We start from the raw sequence: 25,047 nt of genomic DNA, 5'->3' as shown, positions 1-25,047 counted from the left end.
TAAGAAGCCCATACAAATCTTTTCCACATTTTTGTTAGAAGGTAAGAATATATTGATTTATCATCACCCCAGACTTTCACCAAACAGGGGAGAGGAAATTCCTTAAAGGGAAATAATGCTGCCGTTCATTAAGTAAATGATACAATGCAAAAAATTAGTAACTACCCACTACAGAGACAGGATAGACAGGTTTGAGAAAAAAATTAACAGGGATAGAATAAAAAGCAAAAAGTGACAGGCTTACAAATAAAATCATACTTATAAAAGACAAGGCAGATCGAACGTAATACTGTATACTCCAGGGTTTGCTTTTTTAGTAAATCGTACATGATTACTAGGAAGTATTAAAAATTAACAAAATATATTTATCTCCATAATTCACTGTCACCCCACTTTTGCAGCTGTTTTTATGCTGAGTTGAGGTGAAGGTGGTATAGAATTTTTCATAGTTTACTTGTTCCAAATATAATAAATCCAGCAATACTGTAGCCTGACTAGTATTTTCTCTGTATGGCTGGCCAACACAACTCTCCCAATAACACAAAGGCCTGGAAAGAAGTGATACTGATACCTTGTTTATTATTATTTTTAATTTGTTTGTTATCCAGGTCAAGTCCATTTATAATAAGCAAATTAGTTTCCCATTCTCACATGAATTATCCTGAGCTACTGAACTGATCTGATTATAAAAGTTGCAGAGAAAGCAGAGACAAATCCACATATGTAACTACTTTTGGCCTGCTGCTATTTCACATTGCAGCTTGGCAGGGGAAAGAAAATACTTACACCTTTGGTTATATTTTACTATAAAAAATTTTTTTGAAGGAACACGCAAGGAAAGAAATAAGGAGACATGGAGATACCTGCTTAAGAGATCATCTCCAAGGCCTGTTGAACACAGCACAGTAGGAGGTTGCAGTTATGCTGAAAATCTGAAATAGAAGAAAATTCACAGAAGTACTCAAATTATGCAAATTATCTGACCACATCATCAGACACATATAGACGAAGGGAACCCTGGGTGTTTTTGTGTTTAAAAAGCTGCTGAAACTTTGAGAGAAAAGACACATTAAAACAAAATGTCGGAGCAGTCTGACTAGATGATCCTTCATTGACAATTTGCTAGGGTTTTGTTACCTTTGGGTTACACAGCCGTTAAGAACAGAGGCTCCAGAAACAGACTGGGCCTGTGTATGGTTTCCAGGCCCATTCTTCACTACAAAACCTCACTCTGGGCTTTGTTTTCCTCATGGGTTGTTTTGAAATTAAATAAAATAAAACATGTAAGGCAATGAAAATGGTACCTGAGGTCACAGGTATTTAATAAACATCTGTTATTTTTATTGTCATTAAAAATATCATGAAGGGATGAAACCATAACAATAAAGACAATGAAAAATTGTGATCACTTTGAAAGGCATACTATTTTGAAATAGAACAGATTTAAATATGTAGCTAACTCTGTCCTCTGAGGCAGAGGTCCCCAAACACTAGGCCCACAGACAAGTACGTATCCGTGGCCTGTTAGCAACCAAGCCACACAACAGGAGGTACAGGCAGGCAAGCGAGCAAAACTTCATCTGTATTTACAGGCACTCCCCATTGCTTGCATCACTGCCTGAGTTCCACCTCCTGTCAGATCAGCAGCAGCATTAGATTCTCATAGGAGAGTGAACCCTACTGTGAACTGCGCATTGAGGGATCTAGGTTGCGTGCACCTTATGAGAATCTAAAACCTGATGATCTGTCATTGTCTCCCATCACCCCCAGATGGGACCCTCTAATTGCAGAAAAAACAAGTTCAGGGCTCCCGCTGATTCTACATTATAGTGAGTTGTATAATTATTTCATTATACGTTGCAATGTCAATGCACAATAAATGTAATGTACTCGAATCATCCCATAACCCCCTTGACTTTGGTCTGTGGGAAAATTATCTTCCATGAAACCAGTCCCTGGTGCCAAAAGTTGGGGATCACTGTTCAATGATACAAACATTGTGTTTTACACTGTATAGGTCCTGTGTATACTTCTGTGTTGCACATATATTGTTCACTGATGAGATTGTAACCAATTTGAGGACACAGACTACTTCTGACTCCAATACTTATGATCTGCAGCATGTTATACTAAGGAATATAGCATTCATATTTTAATTTTGTTCAGGAGCTGAAAATTAGACAGCTTTTTGTTTTTAAGAAAATCAAGTGCAAGCATAATGACAAAAACTAGCATCTAATTGCTTCCAAATACATTAAGACCAAAATTGGCAAGTTTAAGACAGACTAAAAGTTGTTGTTTATTTCACAACAACAAAAAAGTACATTTATTGAGGTTAAATATCCCCAGCCTTTTACTTAAAAGAAATAACCTCTATGACTCAGAACACCTTTTCTTCATTTCAAAAGAAAATGTGACATGGAGGCATATCATAATGTACTTATTAAACAACCAGATACTGTGCCAAAAAGTGCTGAGGAAACTAGTAAAACTTTAAGATTGCACAGAAAATAAACTCTTACCATAATGCTTGAAAGTGAAGTAAGCTTCCACCATGCGCCGAGAAAAGCCACAGGCACTCAACGTCAGCCCAAGAAAGCAGCCAGGAAGGGGGCTGTACTCTGCAAATCCACACAGGTGGAGCTGCCCAAGGCTGTAGGAGCCCATCTCTTGCGTCGATATGACCTGGAGGTGAGACATGGAGTCAAAGGAGATCATTTTGGAGCTTTAAGATTTGACTGCCCCACTGGATTTCACACTTGCATGGAATCTCTAGCCTCTTTGTTTTGGCCAATTTCCCCATTTGGAATGGCTGTATTTACCCAATGCCTGTACCCTCATTGTATTTAGGAAGTAACTAGCTTGCTTTTGATTTTACAGGCTCATAGGCAGAAGAGATTTGCCTTGTCTCGGGTGAGACTTTGAACTGTATACTTTTGAGTTAATGCTGTGAACTGTGTACTTTTGAGTTAACACTGAAATGAGTTAAGACATTGGGAGAACTGTTGAAAAGGCATGATTGGTTTTGAAATATTGGGAAATGAGATTTGGGAGGAGCCAGGGGTGGAATTATATGGTTTGGCTGTGTCCCCACCCAAGTCTCCTCTTGAATTGTAGCTCCCATAATTCCCCATGTGTCATGGGAGGGACCCAATGGAAGGTAATTGAATCATGGTGGTGGGCCTTTCCCATGCTGTTCTCGTGATAGTGAATAAGTCTCATGAGATCTGATGGTTTTATAAATGGGAGTTCCCCTGCACACGCTCTCTCTTGCCTGCTGCCATGTAAGACGTGACTTTGCTCTTCCTCTGCCTTCTGCCATGACTGTGAGGCCTCCCCAGCCATGTGGAACTGTGAGTCAATTAAAACATTTTCCTTTATAAATTACCCAGTCTCAGGTATGTCTTTATTAGCAGCATGAAAACAAACTAATACACCTATCAACAAGCTCTTGCTTCCTAACTTAAGAATCCCAGCACATGCTTCCTTCTCAGACCCTTTCCCCTTCATCTGCTCCTTCCTCTCTTCCTAAAAGCACACAGTAACTCACCCATAGCATTCATCAATGCTTTCTCCCCTGTCCTAGCCAGAATCATAAATAAGTGGAATGGAGTTCACCTAGTAAGCTGAAGAACAGCTTACAGTGTTGGAAAAACCCTAAGAAAGAAGAAATAGAATAATTTGAGAAGCACTAGAACAATTTGTGAAATTAATCAAGAATGCTCCATCCCTGTTGAGAAGGTGGCATAAGTAATTTTTGTATGGGTCCATTCTGCTTATGTAACAGTTTGCTGTTTCCCTTGGAGAAGCCATGATATCTCTATTTCAGTTTTTTTCACTCATAATATACAGTCAACTATTTATAGGGCTGCTTAAGATAAAATGGGAAAATGTTGGTTAACAATATTTCCAGATCCTGAAAAGAAAGCTTAGTTTAATCTATTAGAAATCTCAAAGTTACATGTGATGTTAAGGCATATCACATACATTAGATTGGATTTATAGAATATTTGTTTCCTTTCATCCTTGACATGGTCTTGGATGTTCTGTTTCTATCTTTACTATGTTTGTATATATGCCTCTTATTAAAAGTATTTAAAATTATTTTGGAAGGGGACAGGTATCAACATAAATAAAGTAAAACTTTTAGATAAAGGCAAATTATCAGGGGAACAATAGCCACAGAGTGTCACTGTTATAATCATAGTTGCATTATTGGATCTACTTGCCTGAAAGGATTTCGGTTTTGTTATCTTCCAGAGAAAAAAGAAGTTGAGAAACTATTAACCTTTGATAACCTTTACAATATTTTTTCAAGTTTGCCATGTGCCACCAAGGGAACATTTCCAGGCAGAGCAGAAAATTCATTAGACTTGAGTGTTTCAAATATCTGTATCAAGGACAAGGACAAAACTGCTGTCATAGAGAAAAGGCTGGTGCACTAGGGCACAATAACTTCCATTTTTCTTCATCTGGGTCTAGTGACCCATTCCATAAAAATGCCAACACTGCACTATTTGATCCAGATGAACTGGGGTGATGACATCAAGATAAACGCTGTTTGTTCAGAAAGTCCCATGCACAGCACTGCAAGACTACAATCCTGATAATATTCAGAATCTCACTCAGTAGAGTCAAAAGTGCCATCTGGTTTGGATGACATTTGCGGAAATTTTGGCCCAAGTCTTTCTGTTTCCCAAAAGCAAAAACTTTAAATCAATGGGAACAGTAAGTTTAAATTAAGGTACATTATAGTAGTCAGATAATATTAGACTTTTGATTAATGGGCTGAACAACAACTATAATTCTGATACCTTTATGTACCAATTTAGCTTTGCAAACTTTTAAAATATACACATAAACCACTGTTTAATTAATTTTTAAAAGACACATTAACCCATTTTATATCACCTCCTCTTGCTTTGTCTCTTCCCTTGGCTTCCGTGTCATGATTTTGTCCTGACTTTCCTCCTGTCTCTCTCTTCTCTGCTTCATGAGCCTCTAGTTTCCTCATGCCCTGGGCCTCTTCTGTTCTCACTCTGTGTTTATCCTAGGTCTTTTCATCTGATTTTATGCTGATGGCTTTTATGTCTACAGACATCTGTACCACTATCCCATGTCTTTCTCCAGAGTCTCCAGTCCTGCACATTCTACTACCTATTTAATAACTCGATTTGGATACTGCACAGACAACTCAAATCAAACATGCCCCAAACTGAACTCATAATCTTACCTGTTTCTATGCCTGACTCTTAGTTTCAGGGAATTGCATTGCCACCCACCTGATTTCCAAAGACACAAACCTGCTAAGTGAAACCACATTTTCAATCTCTCTTTTGAATTCTGTTGATCCTACGTGTTCACAATCTCTCGGACTCTTTCCTTCCTCCCATCCCTACTGCCTTCACCTTGGATCAGGTTCTCACCCTTCCCACTTGGATGCCAGTAACAGCCTCTTAGCCTTCCCACTTAGGATACCTGCTCAGGTATCCTGCTCCAAACTTTGAATCCCAAACATCTCCCTACATAGCCTCTCTAAAATAGAAATTGGATGGTGCCATTTCCAGCTTAAGCCCTTCAGTAAATCCTCGTTGACTCTGGGATGGTGTGTGTGAGTGTGTATATGAGAGAGAGGAAAGAGGTGGGGAGAAAGAGAGAGAGAGAAGGAGAAGGAGCATAGGCTAGGCTTTGGTGTCACACTCCCTTGATTCAAATCCACACAACCATATGACATCAGTCAGATCACTGAAACTCTTTAACCTGAGTTTTTTCAATTGTCCAATGGGGATAACAACTGTATCTAACTCATAGAGGAGTTGTGAGAATAGATTGAGACAAAATATGCAAAGCACTTAGCTCAGTGTCTGGCATATAGTTAGATGTGGATCATTTTTGGTTATTGTTTCATTACCTGACAGGGTCCAAACTCCTCAGCATTACACATGGTCCCTCTGCTCAACCAGCCTGCACTTACTGCCTCCTGGCTTCACCTTTGCCCTGGCCCTCACACCCTAAGATTCTGCCATGTCCCGTGATTTCTCCTACCTCTTGCAGTGAGGATGCTGCTGCTCTGTCTGAATTGCCCTGTCTTTTCCCTGACCAATTCCCATTCACCCTTCAGGGCCCTGACAGGCACATCTTTCTCTAGACCATTTTCCCTGACCCACATCCCTGTCTATAGTATGGGCTTGTGCTATGAATTTAAAATGGAGTGCATTCTATGTGTCAGTCCTATGGCAAATGAGAATAAATTGATGTCTGAGAATCCAGGTCTTGTCCTCAGAGAGGATATAGTTTAGAGTGGAAGAGCAAATAGACAGATGTGTCTCCAAGCTTCATGGAAATATGTAGAAGGGGTCCCTCATTCTGTCTTTAAAGGTCTGAGAAAGCTATCTGGAAGAAATGGAATTTTCAGAATCTGAGTATGCTCATCTTGACATTCATTAATTTGTTGCCCAAAAGGAAACACTCCTAAGAATAAAAGAGGGTGCTATTAATCATTACCCTGGGCAATAAGCATAAACCAGGACTGCCCAGGACAAGAAGCGTGTAACATCCCCCCTACTTATAGTTATATTGTAACGAATATGTCTGCCACCGGTGCTATAAAGTGACGAGTCTACTATGGGGTGCACTTCCTGACATCGCTTAGTAGACGCTAAGTAGGTGTTTGTGGTTTTAGAGGACAGAGGTGGTACATCTGAAGACAGAAAACTGAAGAGGGCTGGCAGGTCTCCAGAGCAAGAAGAAGTCTCTATGTTTCTGCATCAGGGCATAGGAGCATGGTGGCAGGAAGAAAAATGAGAGCGGGAAAATGGGCTTCCTAAACAGCAATAAAGTGAAATCTTCCCGGTGTTGCTGATTTGTCCATATAAGTCTCAGCCTACATCACCTGCACAATGTGGTGAGGGCAAAGGAGACGAAGACACACAATGCTTTCTGAGCACCTCATGTTCTTCGCCACTAAGGCCAACAGCAAAGTTTTAATTCTCCAGACAATATCAGGCTTCATCACATGGCCAGACTTCCCTATCTTTGTAGCACAGGCGGGTATACCTGTGACCCACGGCATTCAGCAAAATGAATGGCTTTCTCTTTTTCAGCTGTAGGGAACAGAGAACATTATGACCACACAGGGAGGAAAGCATACCTTTGGAATATGGTTATCTGAACCATCCAATTGGAGTGGCAGCAGAGTAAGAACACCTGAAACACACAGTTAAGTTCAGCCAGTGCTTAACATAAATTGATGCACAGTCAGAACTAAGAGGAGAGTCCTCTCTTCCACACATGCTCTGCATATTTAGTACCCCAAGGGTATGCTAATAAACATCAGATTACAAAGTCCAGAAGAGGATCCTTCGGGCTCTATTTTTGTATTACCAGAACATAGCAGTGAATAGAATGAGCTACATGCAGTTTTCTATTCTATTTACAGCCAAAACTGAATATTTAGAAGCCAGGGGTGACCTGGTGACTGCAATTTACAATGCCTGAAGGGATGCATAAATATAGACAAATGATTCAAATCCTGCAAAGTCCATCACAACACTATGCAATAATCACAGGTTCTTAGAGCTAATACCACCAGCTTAAATGGAGACCCTGCCTCCGATTAGGTCAAAGCACATGGAAGATCCTTTTTCACACTTTATCTGCTCAGCATCTTTGGGAGCTAGGAAGAGGAAAACATTATAAAATTTAGGGAGATTAAAAAGGATATGAATATATGATATAAAAATCTCCTAAGAAGAAAGAATGCAGGCAGTTGAAATGTTAATTGTCTGCCTTTTTATAACAGAGAAAACCTGCTTTTAAGATGCATACTATTGTACTTCAGAACAATGCACCAGTGGATCTTTGCAAGCTCTATAAATTCCAAGAATTACTAGGGCAAATAGAAATGTAAATTTATCTAGCTATTTCACTGGTGGAATATAACAGGAGCACCAAGCTGGGAATTAGCCGATCTGCATTAAGACCTGTCTCTGAAACTTCTAATGGAAGCACCTTGTGCTGGGCACCTGTGGGACCCAATTCCCATATGAGAACAATGCTGTGTACTTCATCACTGGTCTAAGCATCAGATGAAATTGTATATAGAAGGCCATTCATGGAGTACTGCACAAATCAAAATACTGAGCACTTTTTCCTTTTTGCTTTTCCTTCCTATTTTTAATCCTGGAACTGGAGGGCACTGAACAAATGAACTGAGGAACACAACCCTTCCTTCTAAAATTTGTTCTGGCCATTACCTCTCAGCACACCACAGTCTATCAGGCTGACAAGCTCCATGACAACCTGCTAATGTGTAGTTATATCCTGGCATTCCACTAATTGTGCAGACATTAAATACTAGATCTAATTCCAAATAATTGATTTATTTGGTGTATTTGAGAATGTTCTATGCTGGAAGGCATAGAGCTGTCTTTAAAAAGCAGAAAGTGTGGATAAGAAAATTGTATTCAGTCAAGGGTACAGAAGAATTCTACTGCAAATAATTTCTGGCCACTAGTAAGTTTAACATACAAAATATTTAAGAAGACAGGCTTAATATGATGAATATAAATCAAATCCACCTAATATAAATTCCTAAAATAAATAATAAACAGTAAGGAAACTGACATAGGTGGAGTTGTCTGAAAGCACAGCTTGAGACACAGATTTGGGTATATTTGATTTATTGGAGGAGTGTGCATCAGGAAAGATCTACAAGAGAGCTGGAGAAAAAGACAGAAAAAGGAAAGGGGCCAAGAAGGGCATGACCTGATTCAGAAAGATCTGAAGCATAAAGTGCATGTAGAGGTGGGATTTCTCCATGAGAAAAGGGGAGTGGGCTTTTCTATCCCCACATCAGTCTGGTTCCCAAGTCTAGGCTCCTAACTACTACTCTATGTTCAGTCCTTAACACTCACTCTCAACACACAATGTGAAACTATTTCCAATGTTATCTAAGAAAAGACTATAGTATAGATAGTCTTTCTTAGAGAAAAGACTATAGTATATTTCCATTTAGATGCCAACCTGCATCATTTTACCATCTTCTGGTACCCACACCCTGATTTCTCTCTAGGAACAATTCTCTCCTCCACCTCATTCTGTCTGGTTCCCATGAAGTGGATTCTACCCTCTACTCTAGAAATGGAGAAATCGACCCCTGCATAAACTAATCAATACATTCACATGTGTTAGTCTCCCCTTCTTAGGCTCTGGAAAGACTCATCCAAATAGACAAAGATATGACATAGCCCACTCATGACACAGAGTGGATTGTTCTTCACTTCTTTCATTTCCTAATTCCCTTCTTCTTTTCCCTCAGTCCACACACCCTGGTATTTTCTCTGAAATCCACGGGTCCAGGTGACCTTTACTGTCATCATCATTATCATCATCATCAGGTGTTTGTAAAAGATAGAAATTCCAGAGTACCCCTAAGTATTTTTCCTGGGAACCACAAGAACATTTAAGGATCATTAAGATCCTAGGAGTCAAAGAGAGCCTACCATTTGAACAAATTTATTGTTTATTTTTTTATTTTTTTATTTGCTTTTAAAGATGGGTCCCAGTATGTTGCCCAGACTGATTTTGAAAGCCTGGCCTCAAGTAATGCTCCTCCCTCAGCCTCCCAAACCACCAGTATTGCAGGCTTAAATCACCACGTCCAGTCTGAGCAAATTTCTATATTGTTCTTTTACTGCTGTAATTGTACATATTTTTGTTACTGGTGGGTTTAAAATTGTAAAGTATTTTTTTATGACGTCAGGGCAAAGAATCCATTTCTTCTGTATTTTACAACACAAGACTATTTCAGGTAATAGCCTTTCGCTTTGGCCCAGGGCCTGTGTGCATTTCTCTCTTTGGTCCCTGTTATGAGGAATAGTTTTATAGGTTTGATATGAAATGAAAAGTTTGCTCCTCAAAACTTTCAGCTGCAACAGAACAGGTTACAGGGCAGTGTGAGCTACAGAGCTAAGCAGATCCTGCTCTGATTTGGAGATAGTTGAACAGTTCAGACCAGCCTATGACAGAGACACCTGGTTTACTGATGATAAATCTTTAACGACATTACAAGCACATGATAAATTCATCTCAGGATTATTAGAGAAACTGACCAGGATTAAAATAAGAAAGTACTTACTCAGAAAGTGTCACGGAGTAAATTCCATGTAAACTTGTATGCTATTCTCTGGACCCACTAAAAATAACTTGGAAAGAGACAAGGACAATTGAGGGTACAGTTTCATATTGACATTAAATGTGGATAATCTTACAAATGATTTGCAAACATGTTTTGTTCAGACCCAGAGTATTTCATCTGCTGGCTCACAGAGTTGGGAGGCTACAACTACAAATGCCAAAAAAAAAAAAAAAAAAAAAATAAGTAAGAGGGTATTGGGGGAAGGCTTTGCCTCTCTCTCTTCTCAGAGTTTCTGCTCTATACCCTAATTACCTCTGGTCCCAAGCCATGTCAAGGGCCAGGCCTTCTAAAACAACTCCTTTTTGTCCCTTCCTCAGGAGATAATAAAGATGAAAATAAAGCTTTTATTTTATTTCCTCCAGGTTGTTGAGCATTCAAACTGGCCTCCCCACAAGTTGAACACATTCTTACCTGGTTTCAGAAACTCCATTGTGAGTGATGAATGTGCCCCGACAGAAACAGGGTTACGTGCCCTCCTGTGTCTCAGTCTTCCCAAGCAGGAGGTAGACCCAGCAAACAGGCTCTTTAGATATGGCTATACTGATCTACTATTCCTTCATTCTTTTTCCATACTTTAGGCATGCATGTTCCAGGTTTCACATTCACACTTTTTAGCCCAACAGAGGGAACAGTAGGATCTATAGTCTCTGACTCTAGGGTGTGTGTGTGTGTGCATGTGAGTGTGTGTGTGTTATATTGTATATGTAAAAGTTGAGAAATAACACTCAAAATTGTCCTTCAAGGCAAATGGTACAATTGTTTCTCAATGGTCAGTTAGGAGAGACTGGTAAAGTTTAGTACAGCTTTTTGTTTGTTTGTTTGTTTTGTTTTGTTTTGTTTTTTTAGACAGAGCTTCGCTCTTTCACCCAGGCTGGAGTGCGATGGCGCGATCTTGGCTCACCAGAAACTCCACCTCCCAGGTTCAAGCGATTCTCCCACCTCAGCCTCCCTAGCAGCTAGGAGTACAGGCATGCACCATCACACCCGGCTAATACTGTATTTTTAGGAGACACGGGGTTTCACCATGTTGGTCAGGCTGGTCTCAAACTCCTGACCTCAGATGATTCGCCCTCCTCGGCCCTCAAAGTGCTGGGATTACAGGCGTGAGCCACTGCGCCCAGCAAGTTTAGTATATTCTAAACAAAAAGATACAGAGATATTTGGGGATTCATTTCTGCTATAACAACACTGATTTGTGTCCACAGTGGTCATAAGAAGTAGAGTTTTGATTACATGTATCCTTCATGCTAATTTGCAGAACAGAAATAGGAAGCAATTATGTGATGGGGGGAGAAACTATTTTTTTTCCTCAGATTATTTTTAGGATAAAAATGTGAATGAAAACAGCATCCTGTACTTCTGATTTTGATGAATTTTGAATGCCCTTCCCCTCAATTAGGACAAATTAGTAGAAGTTTATTCTAATTACCTTCTGTTCATCTCAATTATTTTAAGCATTTCTATTTTAATGTGATTTCTAAATCAGCATGCTTGAGTTTTAATGTAAATATCTTCTCCTAAAAATGCAAGATGCACTACAATGTAGTGAGACTTTAAATAAAGAAACATGCAGAAATATCCATCCAAATAAATTATCCTTCAAAAAAGAATAGCACATTGTTTAGCCTCAGGAGATTGTTCCAAAGAGTAACTACAGGAAACATTTTTGGAACTCATTTTCCCAGATTTCTTTTGGAGTCCGCTTAAGAGTCAAACCAGAAAAGAAATTTCACTTCTTTGTAGGCAGATCTTACTTTCTGACCCAAAACTGTAATCTTAGCTTGATCTTTTCTATTTCTGTTACACTTGCATGTCCTCTTTTCTTAACTCTTTACAGGCCTATGCCACCCCACCTCTCCCGTCAATCACCATATCCTGCCAATTTTACCTCTTAAATATTCATCCTATTTATATTTGTTTCCACAGCACTAGCAAAAGTGCCTCATCTCTCCTGGACTGCCATTACCTCCCAATGGGGCTCTCTGCTCTGGTGTTGTCATCCTGAAACTCACCCTCGCTATGCCATCCGAGTACTCCAATCAAAACAGAAACCTGCATGTATTAGTCTCATTAAAATTATTCAGTGGTACCCAGTCACATACCGGCTAAAATTATTAACCCAAGATTCATAAACTTTGTTGGATTGGCCTTCCAGGAGCATCTATAATTCCCTTGAATCTTTATACAAAATTTTGTGTTTGCATTTATGCAAGGAAAGACCCTTCCACCAGTCTCCATGATGGAGGAAAGAATAACAACTGGAAGTTCCCAATCAAAACCATGCTACTTAATGTGTTACAAAGACTCTCAACATTCAGTGCTTCCTCCTAGCCTGGTGGCTTCCATGTAGGCTGAATTCTCTCATGATAACTCAGAGCTACAAGATCAAATGTTCCAACAAACGAGACAGGAGCTACATGGTCTTTCATAAAGCACCTCGGTAGTCACAGGGGGTCAAGTCTGCCATCCTCCATGGGTCAGAGCACCCACAATCACACCCAGATTCAAAAGGAGGGACACAGACCCCACTTCTCAATCGGAAGTGGTTTAAGATTTTGTGAACATGTTTCAAAGCCGCCATAGATCGTGAGGGAGACAGGTAGAAACAGAACATTACAAGGGTGCTGTTTTTCCCTCCTGTCAGAGTTAGATGAAACTTCTTTGTGGATAGGCTTGACCTAGAGGGGCTAATAAGGTGATGCTTTTTTCTAGACTTTTGATAAGTTATAGTTATAGACTTTTTGCTTAAGAACTCTTTTCCTCAGGTCCTGATTTTTTTGTTGTTGTTGTTGTTTTTTAAGAAATTAAGGTCATTAAGCAGGGTGTAAATGTACATTATAAATTTATTAAAAGATAATGGGCTGATCAGAGGTATTAAAAAATCCATGCCACATGCAGTAAATTTTTGCTTGATATAAAGTGTCAGGAAATGAGACCAAAATTGCCTTTGAGTTGCAATCAGTGCTGTAGAGAAAAAGCATATTTTGCCTTCCTTACTAAGATGAAGGAGTAATGTTTTCATAAGAAGAAACTGTCAAATGTGTATTAAATAAATGAAGCATAAAACAAGCTTTCCTGCAGTTTCAAGCATGCTTGGATTTTAATAACAAGCATTTATTCCATGAATGAAAAGTTATATTTGTATCCTAGAAGAAAGGCTCTCCACTCTACGCTGGGTACTTTCAGTTTTTAACATTCTCCAATACACATGAAGTCAGTGATTTGCTCTGCCATTTCACATCACATTTTGATGTTGGTGTTCATGGGAGAGATAAGAGCCTGGACTAAAGAGGGGAGAGCAATGGGAAAGGATCCTTCCAGTGTTAGTTGGAGAGTGTAAGGGAATATGGAAACAGATAGACTAGAATTAAGACGGGATGCGGAAGCTAAAGCCCAGTAGTGTGCACTCATCAACATTGTGTCAGTGTCTCAGGGACCCCTCCGTACCAAATTATGGATTTAGAAAAGGGCAAAGGTCATGTTGGAGGACAAACGAGGTGGGAAACAGGAGGGTTTCAGAGTCCCATCCTGATAATGTTATGAGATCTAATCTATGTTTTATGTAAGAGAAGCTAGGTACCTTTGCTAAGCCCAAAGTGGGATTCAGAGACTGACAGTGCTGGTGAGCTGGTGACACCCTGGGGCATCTGTTTACATGTGTCGCTAGTTGTGCAGTTGGCAGTTTTTTTAAGCTAAAGAATTACAGAACCATTTGGGAAGCTGGGAGAGGAGCAAAGGCAATAAGGGGAACCTCAAGGTGACGTGATGGCATCCGCTCCCGTCTGGCCTGAGAGACTGCGTGGTGGCCCCTGTGGAGAGCAAGGTGAATTCCAAAAGAGAAGGAATTGTTTTGACAGAAGACTTTGTGAAGCTCGGGGTATTCGCAGTGTGGCTTTAGCACTCAAGCCTAGGACAGGACACACAGTTCCAGGCCTAGGTCCCAGGGTGACCTTCCCCAGAAAGGCCACTCCAGGAGACGAGCAGCGGAGTCTGACCACGGCTGGCAGAGCAGCTACCAGCTGGAGGGGGCTGGCAACAGGCACCATAGCAAGGTGACTTCATGGGCCAGAGGAGAAAAGCACGAGCAGACTTGTTTCTGAGGATATGGTCACATCCCTGGGGACTCTCAGAAAACCAGGAGAATCCAATGGGCAAAACACTGAAGCACTGCTATTACACAGATGGACCCAAAGACCCTTGTCATCTGGCTATTAGTGTTAATGTGACCTCACTTCTCCTCTCAGGCAGGATGAGTTTGCACTGAGATTGCATAAGAAAATGATTAATAATTGAAACATTACCAAGGTCATTATCCTATTATGTAATGTGAATCTAAGGTCGCTTAGAAATTAGAAATGAATGAATCCAATAAGAATTACTGGATAATTAGACTAGGGGCATAATTTTGGAACATAAAAAGAAACCCAAATCTATACTTTAAGCCGAGGTGCCAATCCTTCTCATTCCTCAGAGAGAAATGGACAGGAAATGACTTAAGAAAATAAGCCATCATATTTCCACTTTGTATGTCCCCAGACACCTTTGAGGAGATTTCTTCAAAGGAGACAAGATGTGTTCTGCCATTTTTAGGAGTGGAGTGTGGGTGACCCCAGCAGATTGTTTATCATCCACCCACTAAACAGCAGGAAAGATCAGCTCTATCCACCAGGCGAAGCCATCTATTACTTACTGTAGGAACGAGGAAGGAATTTTGGAACCCTCCATTGTTGTTAGATCCTCCCTTTGCTCATACATAAACACACACACACACACACACACACACACACAAACATTTTTGACCACATAAAAGTAACTGAGGGACAAAGCATCTTGGTCACATAACAGAAGACTAAGGCTGAAAAAATCTTTACAGCATCTTATCTATTTACCTCCTGAACCCACTAACATTGTTGATATAGTCCTTTAGAGGCATCCACGGTTTTCAGTTTCATCTCATATAGAGATCAGTGCCAACCACTGAAGATATGGAGGCAGCAATATTCTGAGCCACTTCAGAACCAACAGCTTAATTGAAACATCAAACAGAGGCCCTCACACAATATTTATGGCTATAGTTTGGTTTAATGCCTTATATAATTGGTACCGACATACACAAGATTTCCATCAAGTCTTTATATCCTTTCACAGAGGAGTCTACTATTCTACATATGAAGTAAGCAGCAAAAAGCGTATTCAATCTTATAAAACCTTTTAAACCATAACAGTATGATATGTCATTATGTGTGTGATAAAAACAGAATTATAAATCATGGTACAAAATAGCACAAAATTTGTACCATGATTTATAATTTTGTTTTCTTCCTCATCTTATCCAAAAAGCTGAGGAGTCATAATTCTGCCACCTGCTTTTGGATAACTAGTTGGCCTTATTCCTTTTCTACTAACTCTTTTCTAAACATTTGCATTTGCATTTGTAAATCTAGGAAAACAGAGAGCTTTTTTTATGTTTAAGGAGCAGCTTCCACTTTCATTTTCAGAAGCTCTGAAATCCCGTAAATCCAGTTATGCTTTGCAATATACCCTAGCATATGAGTGCAGAGAACTTTTCAAAATGACCCCAAAACAACTGAGCCTATTTCAGAGAGACTTTAGAAATAAAGAAACTACCCAAAAGCCTGTCGTCTATCAAGAGCTATTTTCATCTGTCAGTAACATAATGGAAATGCCAATACATCTTCCTTTAAGAGCTTGAATCTCAAAATGAGGTCTGTTATCTGCCATCTATGGGTATACCACAAACCGTCCCAGAACTCAGTGGCTTCAAACAGCAACCATTTTGTTGGTTCACCGTTCTTAGGGTCAGAAATTCAGACAAAGCTTGACTAAATGGTTGTTCTGTTGGTCTCTTAAATAGGGTGAACAATTTATCTTGTTCGCCTGGGACTTTCCCAGTTTTAGCACTAAAAGTTCAGCATCTGGGGAGACTCATCAGTCTCAAGCAAACAAGGACAGTTGGTCGCCCTGTACCTGGTGTCTTTCATGGGGTGCTGGGCATCTGGTGGTTCAGCTGGAGCTGGGTGATCTAAGACCATCTCACTTGCATACCTGGTAGTTGGTGCTGATTGTCATCTGGGCCACGTGTCTCCAACAGGCTTCCTGAAGCAGTAAGAACGGGTGCAAGCCTCAGTGCATAAGACCTGTGCTTTCACCACATTTGTTGATGTTGGCTACACCAAGTCACCTGGCCAAGCCAGTCAGTGTAGGAGTGTACCACACAAGGGCATGGACACCGGAGCCACGATTCACTGGGACCATTATTCTTACCATCTAACATAGAGTTGCATTCCATTTAGTTCAGATTTAACAAATCTGAGATCCCCATCTTATTAATGCTGTTACTTTGGGAGTCTGTCCTCTACTGGTAAGTAAAAGAACCCCTCATTCCTGGAATACAATCCAAGTTAACTATTGTTTCTCAGAAGGAAAAAGCAGAAAATCTCTGTTTGTTGCTATTTTCGCTGTTGTTGCCACTTATTACTGTTTAAAAAAATAAAAATTCCAGCAGTTTGGTGCGGTCTAGTAGAAGAAGTAGAAAGTGAAATGCTGCTAAGACATAGATCATTCATTTATTCAATACTTCCTCAGAGTCCATGGAACGGAGAGTAACCCTTGGTTTACTCAGCACTGCTGTCTCCGGGCACAGGCCTGGGCACTTGGTGGGAAACCTCTTCACTTACACAATTTGTTCAGTTCCCACGCTATCGGAGCCATTTCTCCCATTATACATCTGTCGTTCCAAGATGGATGAGTCAGGAGAAAGCACAGCCTTCTATGATTGGAATCCATTTTTTCCTCCACTTCTGCATCTTGGCCTTCCAAAGAGGACACATTTCTTCCAGCCCAGGAACAGCCTCTATCTTTGCCCCTAGAGTGATCATCTCCTTGCATACCAGAACAATAGTCCTCTCTCATCCCCATAGAACCTCATGATACCATAAAAAGTAAACAAATTATACAAAAATGATAATTTTTAAAGATAAATTATACAAATGAATGTATCTGTAGTTATTTTCACTCTTTTCAAAATTCTCATTTAAGCAATGCTTTCATACTTCAAAGGACAAAGTGTTTAAAAACAGTGTTTTAACCTGAAATATCATTTTACTCCACAATTGAATTCTAGTTGAAAATAATTATATTTTAGCTGCAAGTGTTCTGAGTCATGGGCCAACTAAAGATTTCTGGTTATATAATTGAAAATTATGTGGTTCATCTTTATGCTTATAGACTTGGCTTGACTGAGTCCTGAGGGAAACTGTGCCCTTTCATTGCTGATCAAATTCACATTGCAAGCCACATGTCCGGAATGCTCACTGTAGCCACTGAAATGAATGGAAATTGTGAGCCATTTTATTTTCTAAGAGGTCAAATTGGCAGTCTCCTTTAGTTTACTGAACCTAAGTTTTAATAGTAAGTAATTTTTTAAATAAATTTATTTATATATGTTTATCGTTCAATATAACGTCATTTTTTATTATCCTGATCCCCAAAGATTATACAAGATGCATTAAAACTTGAAATAATGTTGTCTGAAAATGTGAGAAAGTAGGCAAAAATAAGCCAGAGAATTTTTTTTTTTTTTTTTTTTTTTTTTTGAGACGGAGTCTCGCTCTGTCGCTCGCATTGGACTGCAGTGGCGGGATCTCAGCTCGCTGCAAGCTCCGCCTCCCGGGTTCACGCCATTCTCCTGCCTCAGCCTCCCCAGTAGCTGGGACTACAGGCGCCCGCCACCTCGCCCGGCTAGTTTTTTGTATTTTTTAGTAGAGAAGGGGTTTCACCGTGTTAGCCAGGATGGTCTCGATCTCCTGACCTCGTGATCCACCCGTCTCGGCCTCCCAAAGTGCTGGGACCACAGGCTTGAGCCACCGCGCCCAGCCCAGATAATTTTTTTTAATTAAACTGCACCATTTTTTTCATTTACGGCATAGAGAGTCAATATGTGAAACAGAGAATATTAGGAAGATCAGCAACTCCTTAGAATACTGTAGGAGTCACTCAAGGCTACAAGCATTAAGTACTGTATCTTGGTTTAGAGAAGATGACCAACTACACACTTTGAAAAATGCATTCACAGATGAAAACATAAAGAGTTTCTTGCTGATACCGAATAAAGAATGGTTTTAGTACACTTTACCGTATAGCCTCATTAATTTAAAATTTAGCTAAGTTTAGAATATAAAAATTGTTATAGAAAAGTAAATTAGTCTACCATAAGTAAAAAGGAAAGCATATTTATTACCTTATTTAACAGACTTAACATAAAATAGAAAATTGATTTCTACTAAATATTCAGAAAAGTCATGTATTTCTATGGCCTGTAGAATAAAAAATCTTCAGTAAGAACATGTTGCTTCATGATCATATTAATTTTAAAAGGCATCTCATGGATAACAGGTTTGTATTAGTAGCAAAACTCAAAGCCTGATTTGTGATATTGTGAGCAATATTCATAAAGTACATTAATATGTTAAAAGTTACATGGACACAGAGCCACATTAGAACACACTTGCAATGTGTTAACACTTTCAGGGAAACAAAAATAGCAAGAATATTTTGCAAGAAAACAAACAATGTGAAAATAAACAAGTGAGAGATTGTAGGAAATGGAGCCCATAGCTAAAGTTTCAAGTCATTAATATTATGTTTAAAGCAAAAGACTGGAAGAACATGCTCAAACTAATAAACTACTCTTTTTCATTTCCTCTAATGAAAAAACAGTGTGACACATTAAAATCTTTTATCTTTAATATATGAGGGAAGCAGTCATCCTTGTTAACTTCAGTACAACACTGCATAATAGTTAACTCCTATTTTGGTGGTGGAGTATGAATTTTAATCCACAAACTCAGTTGTGCATAATACGTCACAATTTAAATTTTCCTTAGAGCCACTTATTTCCAACAGAATACAGAAAAGGTGTTCATAATATAATTTCATCTATACAAAATGGTGTTCATAATAAAATATTATTTAAATCTTTTTAAAAGGTAATTGGCCAATTAAACAAAAATAATAATAATACAACATGGGGATTTAAAACATGTGTAAAAGTAAAATGTGTGATAACAAAGACATAGACCGGGGGAAGAGAAATGCAGCCATACTCTCAGTAGCTTTTTATAATATATGTGTGGTGACATAATATCACTGGAACATAAACTGTGATCAAAGAAAGATATATGCCATAAACCATTACGATAACAAAGAAACCACTTAAAATGAAGAAACAAGGAGTACTGTTATGTCAAAAAGGATAATAAATGAAATTATGAAAAATATCCAGTTAATCAAAAGGAAGACAAAAAAAAGGGGAAAGAAAACAACAGGTGAGACAAATAGAAGAGAAAGAAGAAGATTATAGATTTCAACCTAAACACACGAATAATCATATTGAAAGTAAGTGATCTAAATAACACAGTTGAAATGCAAGATGCAAGTATATGTTACCCATAAGAAAACTATTTTAAGCGTAAAGACACAAAGAGTTTAAAAGTAAAAAGATAGAAAAAGTTATAAATACTAGTATTTAGATAACACAAATCCAAATAAAGCTGGAGTGACTACAATAATATCAAGACAAAATAGATGAGAGAGTGAAGAATATTATTAGGGATAATAAAAGTCATTTCATAGCGATAATAAAGTTAATTCATCAAGAACAACAACAACAAAAAAAAGCCTGAACATGTATGCACCTATTAAGAGAGCTACAGAAACATGATGCATAAAACTGACAGAATAGCAGGAAGAAATAAACAAATCCAGAATATAGTCATAGATTTCAATACCCCTCTTTCCGTAATTGATACATCAAGGTGATGTAAAGTCAATAAGAATATAGGAGATTCGAACAACACTGTCAACCAACTTGACCTAATAAATATTTGTAGAACACTGTACCCAACAGGAATAGAATACACATCCTTTTCAAATACACATGGAACATTTACCAAGATAGACCATATTCTAGGTCATTAAAATGTCACAATAAATTTAAAAGAATTCAAGTTGTACCAAGTATATTCTCTGACCACAATGGAATTAAATTGGGAATTAATAACCAAAGGATCTCCAAAAAATTCCCCAAATATTCAGAAACTAATTATATACTTCTATATAACCTATATGTCAAAAAATAAAAGAGAAATTAGAAAATATTTTGAACTGAGTGAAAAAAATAGCATGATGTATTCTTATATTTGTAGTAGTCTACTAAAGCAATAGTTAGGAAGAGATTTATAGCACTAAACACCTATATTTTTAAAAAGTCACAAATCAGTTATCTCAGTTTCCACCTTAAATAACCAGGAAAGAAGAGCACATTAAATCCAAAGTAAGCGGAAGGATTAAAATAATAAAGACTAAAGAGAAATCAATGAAATATAAAACAGAAAAACGATAGAGAAAAATCAATGAAACCAAAAGTTAGTTCTTTCAACAGATTAACAAAATTGATAAGCCTCTAGCCAGACTTACTAGGAAAAACAGAAATGATACAAACACGTTAACATTATTAATAATTATGGAAATGCAAAATAAAACCAAAAGAAGATACCACTATATACCTATTATCATGACTAAACTTCAAGACTGACCATAACAAGTCTTGGTGAGGACTTGAAGCAAATGGAACTCAACACTGCTTCCAGGAATAGAAAGTGGTACAGCTACTCTGGAAAACAGTTTGGCAGTTTCTTGAAAGATTAGACATACCTACTACATGATCTAGTTATTCCACTTCTAGGAATTTTCCCAGGAGAAATGAAAGCACATATCCACACAAAGATTAGTACACAAAGTTTATGGCAGCTTGTAATATCCCAAAATGGGAACAACCCAAACATCCATTAACAGGTGAATGGATAATCAATTGCGGTAAATTCATGCAAATAGAATACTACTCTGCAATTTAAAAATAATGAACAATTGATACATGCTACAGCATGGATGCGTCTCAAAATAGTTATACTGAATGAAAGAAGCCAGACCCCCCAAAACATGTATACTGTATAATTCTATATATAAAAAATTGTAGAAAATGCAAACTAATCTACAGTGACAGAAAGCAGATCAGTCATTGCCTGTGGAAGGAAATGAGAAGAGATTACAAAGAGACATAAGGAAACTTTGACAAATAACAGATAGGTCCATTTTCAGTGACGGCTGCATGGAGATACACACAAGTCAAAATCTATCAAATTGTACACTTAAAATATGTGCAACCAATTGTACGTCAATTACACAACAATTAAGCTGTTTTTAAAACTCATGGACAAATATGAGTAAAGACATAAATACAGTAAATAAAAAGTTTATTTCTTACCTGTCATTCACACCAATCAAGACAGGAGATACTAATTTATTTAGGTCTTTGTAGGAACATCAATAAAGGTACAGGAGATCCATCTGAATTTATGTTATTATATGTCTAAAATAACCTGAGATACACTGCATGAGTTTTTTATAAATTCATTAAGAAAACAAGATTATTGTGTTTCTGACAATTTGCAATAAAAACCCAACCTAGAATTTTTCTTGCCCACTATCTTTAACACCATACCTCTGGTAGTTCTAGTTTTGGGATTCATTGTGCACAGTGTAAGTTCTGGTGCACTTTGTCTCATGTTTTACACAATCAAATAAGAATATATTTGTATGACTTGGGACTTTTCTATTTGCAGTTCAGCTTAAATAAGACTGAGAGTTTCTGACTACTTATAACTAACACTTGCAGAAGCAATGCTTACAATTGGTAAAGTGTTCTTTGGGGAACTGCACCCGATAAATGTTACAATCCTAGTTTGTTGCAGCTTCAGTTGTAATTCCTCTCTGAAATTCAGTGGGTGAAAAATGGGAAAAGATCAGGCTGCTAGAGAGAGGGATAAAGTAAGGCACATATGATTCTTGGATTTTTATTACAAACAAAATAAAAAATTACATGAGAGAGTTTCTTTATATTATTTTCTGAATTCTGCCCACTTTCCTGGGGAAAAACCTAAATCCCTCTTCCAGTCTTGCAATCTCTTCATCTGCATAAAGCCTACATCTTCAAAAAATTCCTAGACTGAAGTAATTAAATCAGGTACCATCTTAGCATGCAAAGTCTTTGAATTATATAATACACTGAAGACAGATTCAGGTTTATGTTTTCCAAGTGGCTCATAAAGCATTACCAAGACTAAGTTCTCAGTTGATCAATAAATTGGTGTCTACTATGGTTATGCATATCTTTTTGTGTATATCAACATTTAAAATGTTGTACTGTTATTTATAAATATCCTTTATTTCAAAAAAATTTTCAAAACTGTCACATCAATTATGTGTTTTTATCGATTTGCTTGATCTGCATAAGGGTGTTCTCTGTTTCATATCCATTTGTATGTAGTTATCTCTCTTCGCCTCCAAACTTTGAAACAGAAACAGTGTTGTGGTAAAGAGCCCTAGCTCAGCCTCACCACACACTAGCCTCAGTCTTGGGCAACATTCCACCTCTTCTGCGTGATTCCTCGAACCGTGCATAGGGATGTTTGTTGTTCACAGGGTCGTTGTGAGGATTGATCAAGGTAATTAGATATAGATCTTATCCTTTAGCCCAGCGCATAGTGAGCAGTCAAAAAATAAATAAACAAGAACACTTTTGAACTGCAAAAACATTTAGGGCAGGGCCCACCAAGTAGTTATAATTATCTTATTACATGAATGCATCCTAGCATGAGTGGAATACTTGAAAATTATTATTTAATCAAAATTAATAGTTCTTAGAAAGGCAGAGAAGGCCTAAAAAGAATAGTATAAAATGAAAAGATTTCGTTTAAATTTCAACTTTAGCACATTAAACAACTAATTCTGGTTGCTTATTTTATTCTAACTAGCCGATTTGTAATTTGTAAATTGGACATGACCTGTTCATAGTAGATGCTTGGTGAATGAGTACTGAGAGATTACTCAAAGATATTGTCTACAAAAGCATTTTCAATACTTTTATCTGTCTGATAGAATAAGATCCCTTTAGTTTGGGGAAAAACCATAAAATTGAGTGATATTTCTCACTTTATGGGTCATTATTACTCATGTAGTAATATTTCTCATTAATGACAAACAAGTGGAGCAAATGTGGCTCTGCAGGGCAATTGTTGCATTAAAACTTGAACTGCAAATATTTAATGCTCACAAGAATTTTTCTCCATCCCCACCCGTGTCCACTTTGGTAACAGACCCAAGAGAACCCTATATCCACTTACAGAGAACCAGTGCTGAAAATTCCACACAGCTGACCACTAAAACATATCTTGAATTTTACTTTTTTCCCAAGCAAAATGCCGTTGTCTGTAATGTTCATAGTCCTTTAAAGATTATTTTGTTCATTTCACAGGTCTCCTGTTATGGCTGGAGGTCTCTTTGCTGTGGATCGGAAATGGTTTTGGGAATTGGGTGGCTATGATCCAGGTTTAGAAATCTGGGGCGGAGAACAGTATGAAATCTCTTTTAAGGTAAGCCCCAAGACCCTCTTCACACTATGTCTACAGAATTTTGACAATTCTGATAGAATATCAGCATGTTGCTTTGTGACCTATGTTCTGGGATGACTTAATAATGATAATAGACATGTCACCTTCCCAAGTGAGCTCTTGTAGTTTCTTTCTTTTTTGGTTTTTGTTTTTATTTTTCTTGATATATAATCATTATACATATCTGTAGGGTACATGTGAAATTTTGATATATGTATGCAGTGCATAATGATCAAATCAGGGTAACTGGGATATCCATCACCTCAAACATTCATCTTTTCTTTGTGTTGGAGATATTACAATTCTTCTCCTCTAGCTATCTTGAAATATAAAATAAATTATTGTTAACTATAATCTCCCTACGTGTGTAAGGCCATTTTTGCATTGCTATAAAGAAATCTCTGAGACTGAGTAATTTACAAAGAACAGAGGTTTAATTGGCTCACAGTTCTGCAGGCTGCACAAGAAGGTGGTGCTGGCATCTGCTTCTGGTAAGGGCCTCAGGAAGCTTTTAGTCATTGTGGAAGGCAACAGGGAGCCAGCATGTCACATGGTGAAAGCAAAAGCAAGAGATACAGGGGTGAGCTGCTACACACTTTTAAACAACCAGATCTCACGAGAACTCACTCACCAGCAAGGGGATGGCGCTAAACCTAATTCATGAGGAATCCATTCCCCATGATCCAAACACCTCCCACTAGGCCTCACCTCCAACACTGGGGACCACATTTTGACATAAGATTTGGAGGGGACAACCAACCAAACTATATCACTACAGTAGTGCCAATACTAGAACGTATATCTTCTATTTAACTGTATTTCTGTACTCATTAACCAAATTCGCTTTTTACCCCCTCCCCACCCCCACTCCCTTCTATTTCCAGCCTCTGATAACCACCAGTCTACTTTCTACCTCCATGAGATCAACTTGTTTAGCTCCCCATATGAACTAGGACATGGGATGTTTTTCTATGCCTGACTTATTTCACTTAAAATAATGAACTTCAGTTCCATCTATGTTCCTGGAAATGATAGTATTTCATTCCTTTTTATGACTGCATAATATTCCATTGTGTGTATATACTACCTTTTCTTTATCCATTCATCCAATGATGGACACTTAGGTAACTATTGAGACCATCGCCACAAAAAAAAAAGGGGAATGCAGATATCACTTCTACATACTGATTCCTTTTCTTTTGAAAATATACCCAGCAGTAGGATTACTAGATTATATAGTAGTTCTATTTTAGTATTTTGAGGACCCTCCATACTCTTTCCCCTAATTTCCATATTACTTTGCATTTCCACCAACAGTGT

General features: G+C 38.2%; 1 protein-coding gene and 1 long non-coding RNA gene across 3 annotated transcripts in view; one reads left to right on the top strand and one right to left on the bottom strand.

Moving 5' to 3' along the window:
* GALNTL6 (polypeptide N-acetylgalactosaminyltransferase like 6) overlaps positions 1-25,047 on the top strand; it is a 1,210,113-nt gene that overhangs the window by 1,036,582 nt on the left and 148,484 nt on the right. For both annotated transcript variants that reach the window (XM_050792469.1, XM_050792470.1), the window contains one exon: positions 23,592-23,709. In XM_050792469.1, the coding sequence (XP_050648426.1) occupies positions 23,592-23,709 (118 nt within the window). The remainder of the gene's footprint in view (positions 1-23,591; positions 23,710-25,047) is intronic.
* LOC126955658 (uncharacterized) lies at positions 863-23,598 on the bottom strand. Its single transcript, XR_007726023.1, has 4 exons — positions 23,461-23,598; positions 3,551-3,657; positions 2,523-2,685; positions 863-932 (listed from the first exon to the last, which is right to left on the bottom strand). It is a non-coding gene; the product is annotated as an uncharacterized LOC126955658 (long non-coding RNA).

Source organism: Macaca thibetana, chromosome 5 (genome assembly GCF_024542745.1).
Source record: "Macaca thibetana thibetana isolate TM-01 chromosome 5, ASM2454274v1, whole genome shotgun sequence".
In the NCBI taxonomy this organism is placed as follows: Eukaryota; Metazoa; Chordata; class Mammalia; order Primates; family Cercopithecidae; genus Macaca; species Macaca thibetana.
This window is presented reverse-complemented; position numbering and strand designations above follow the sequence as displayed.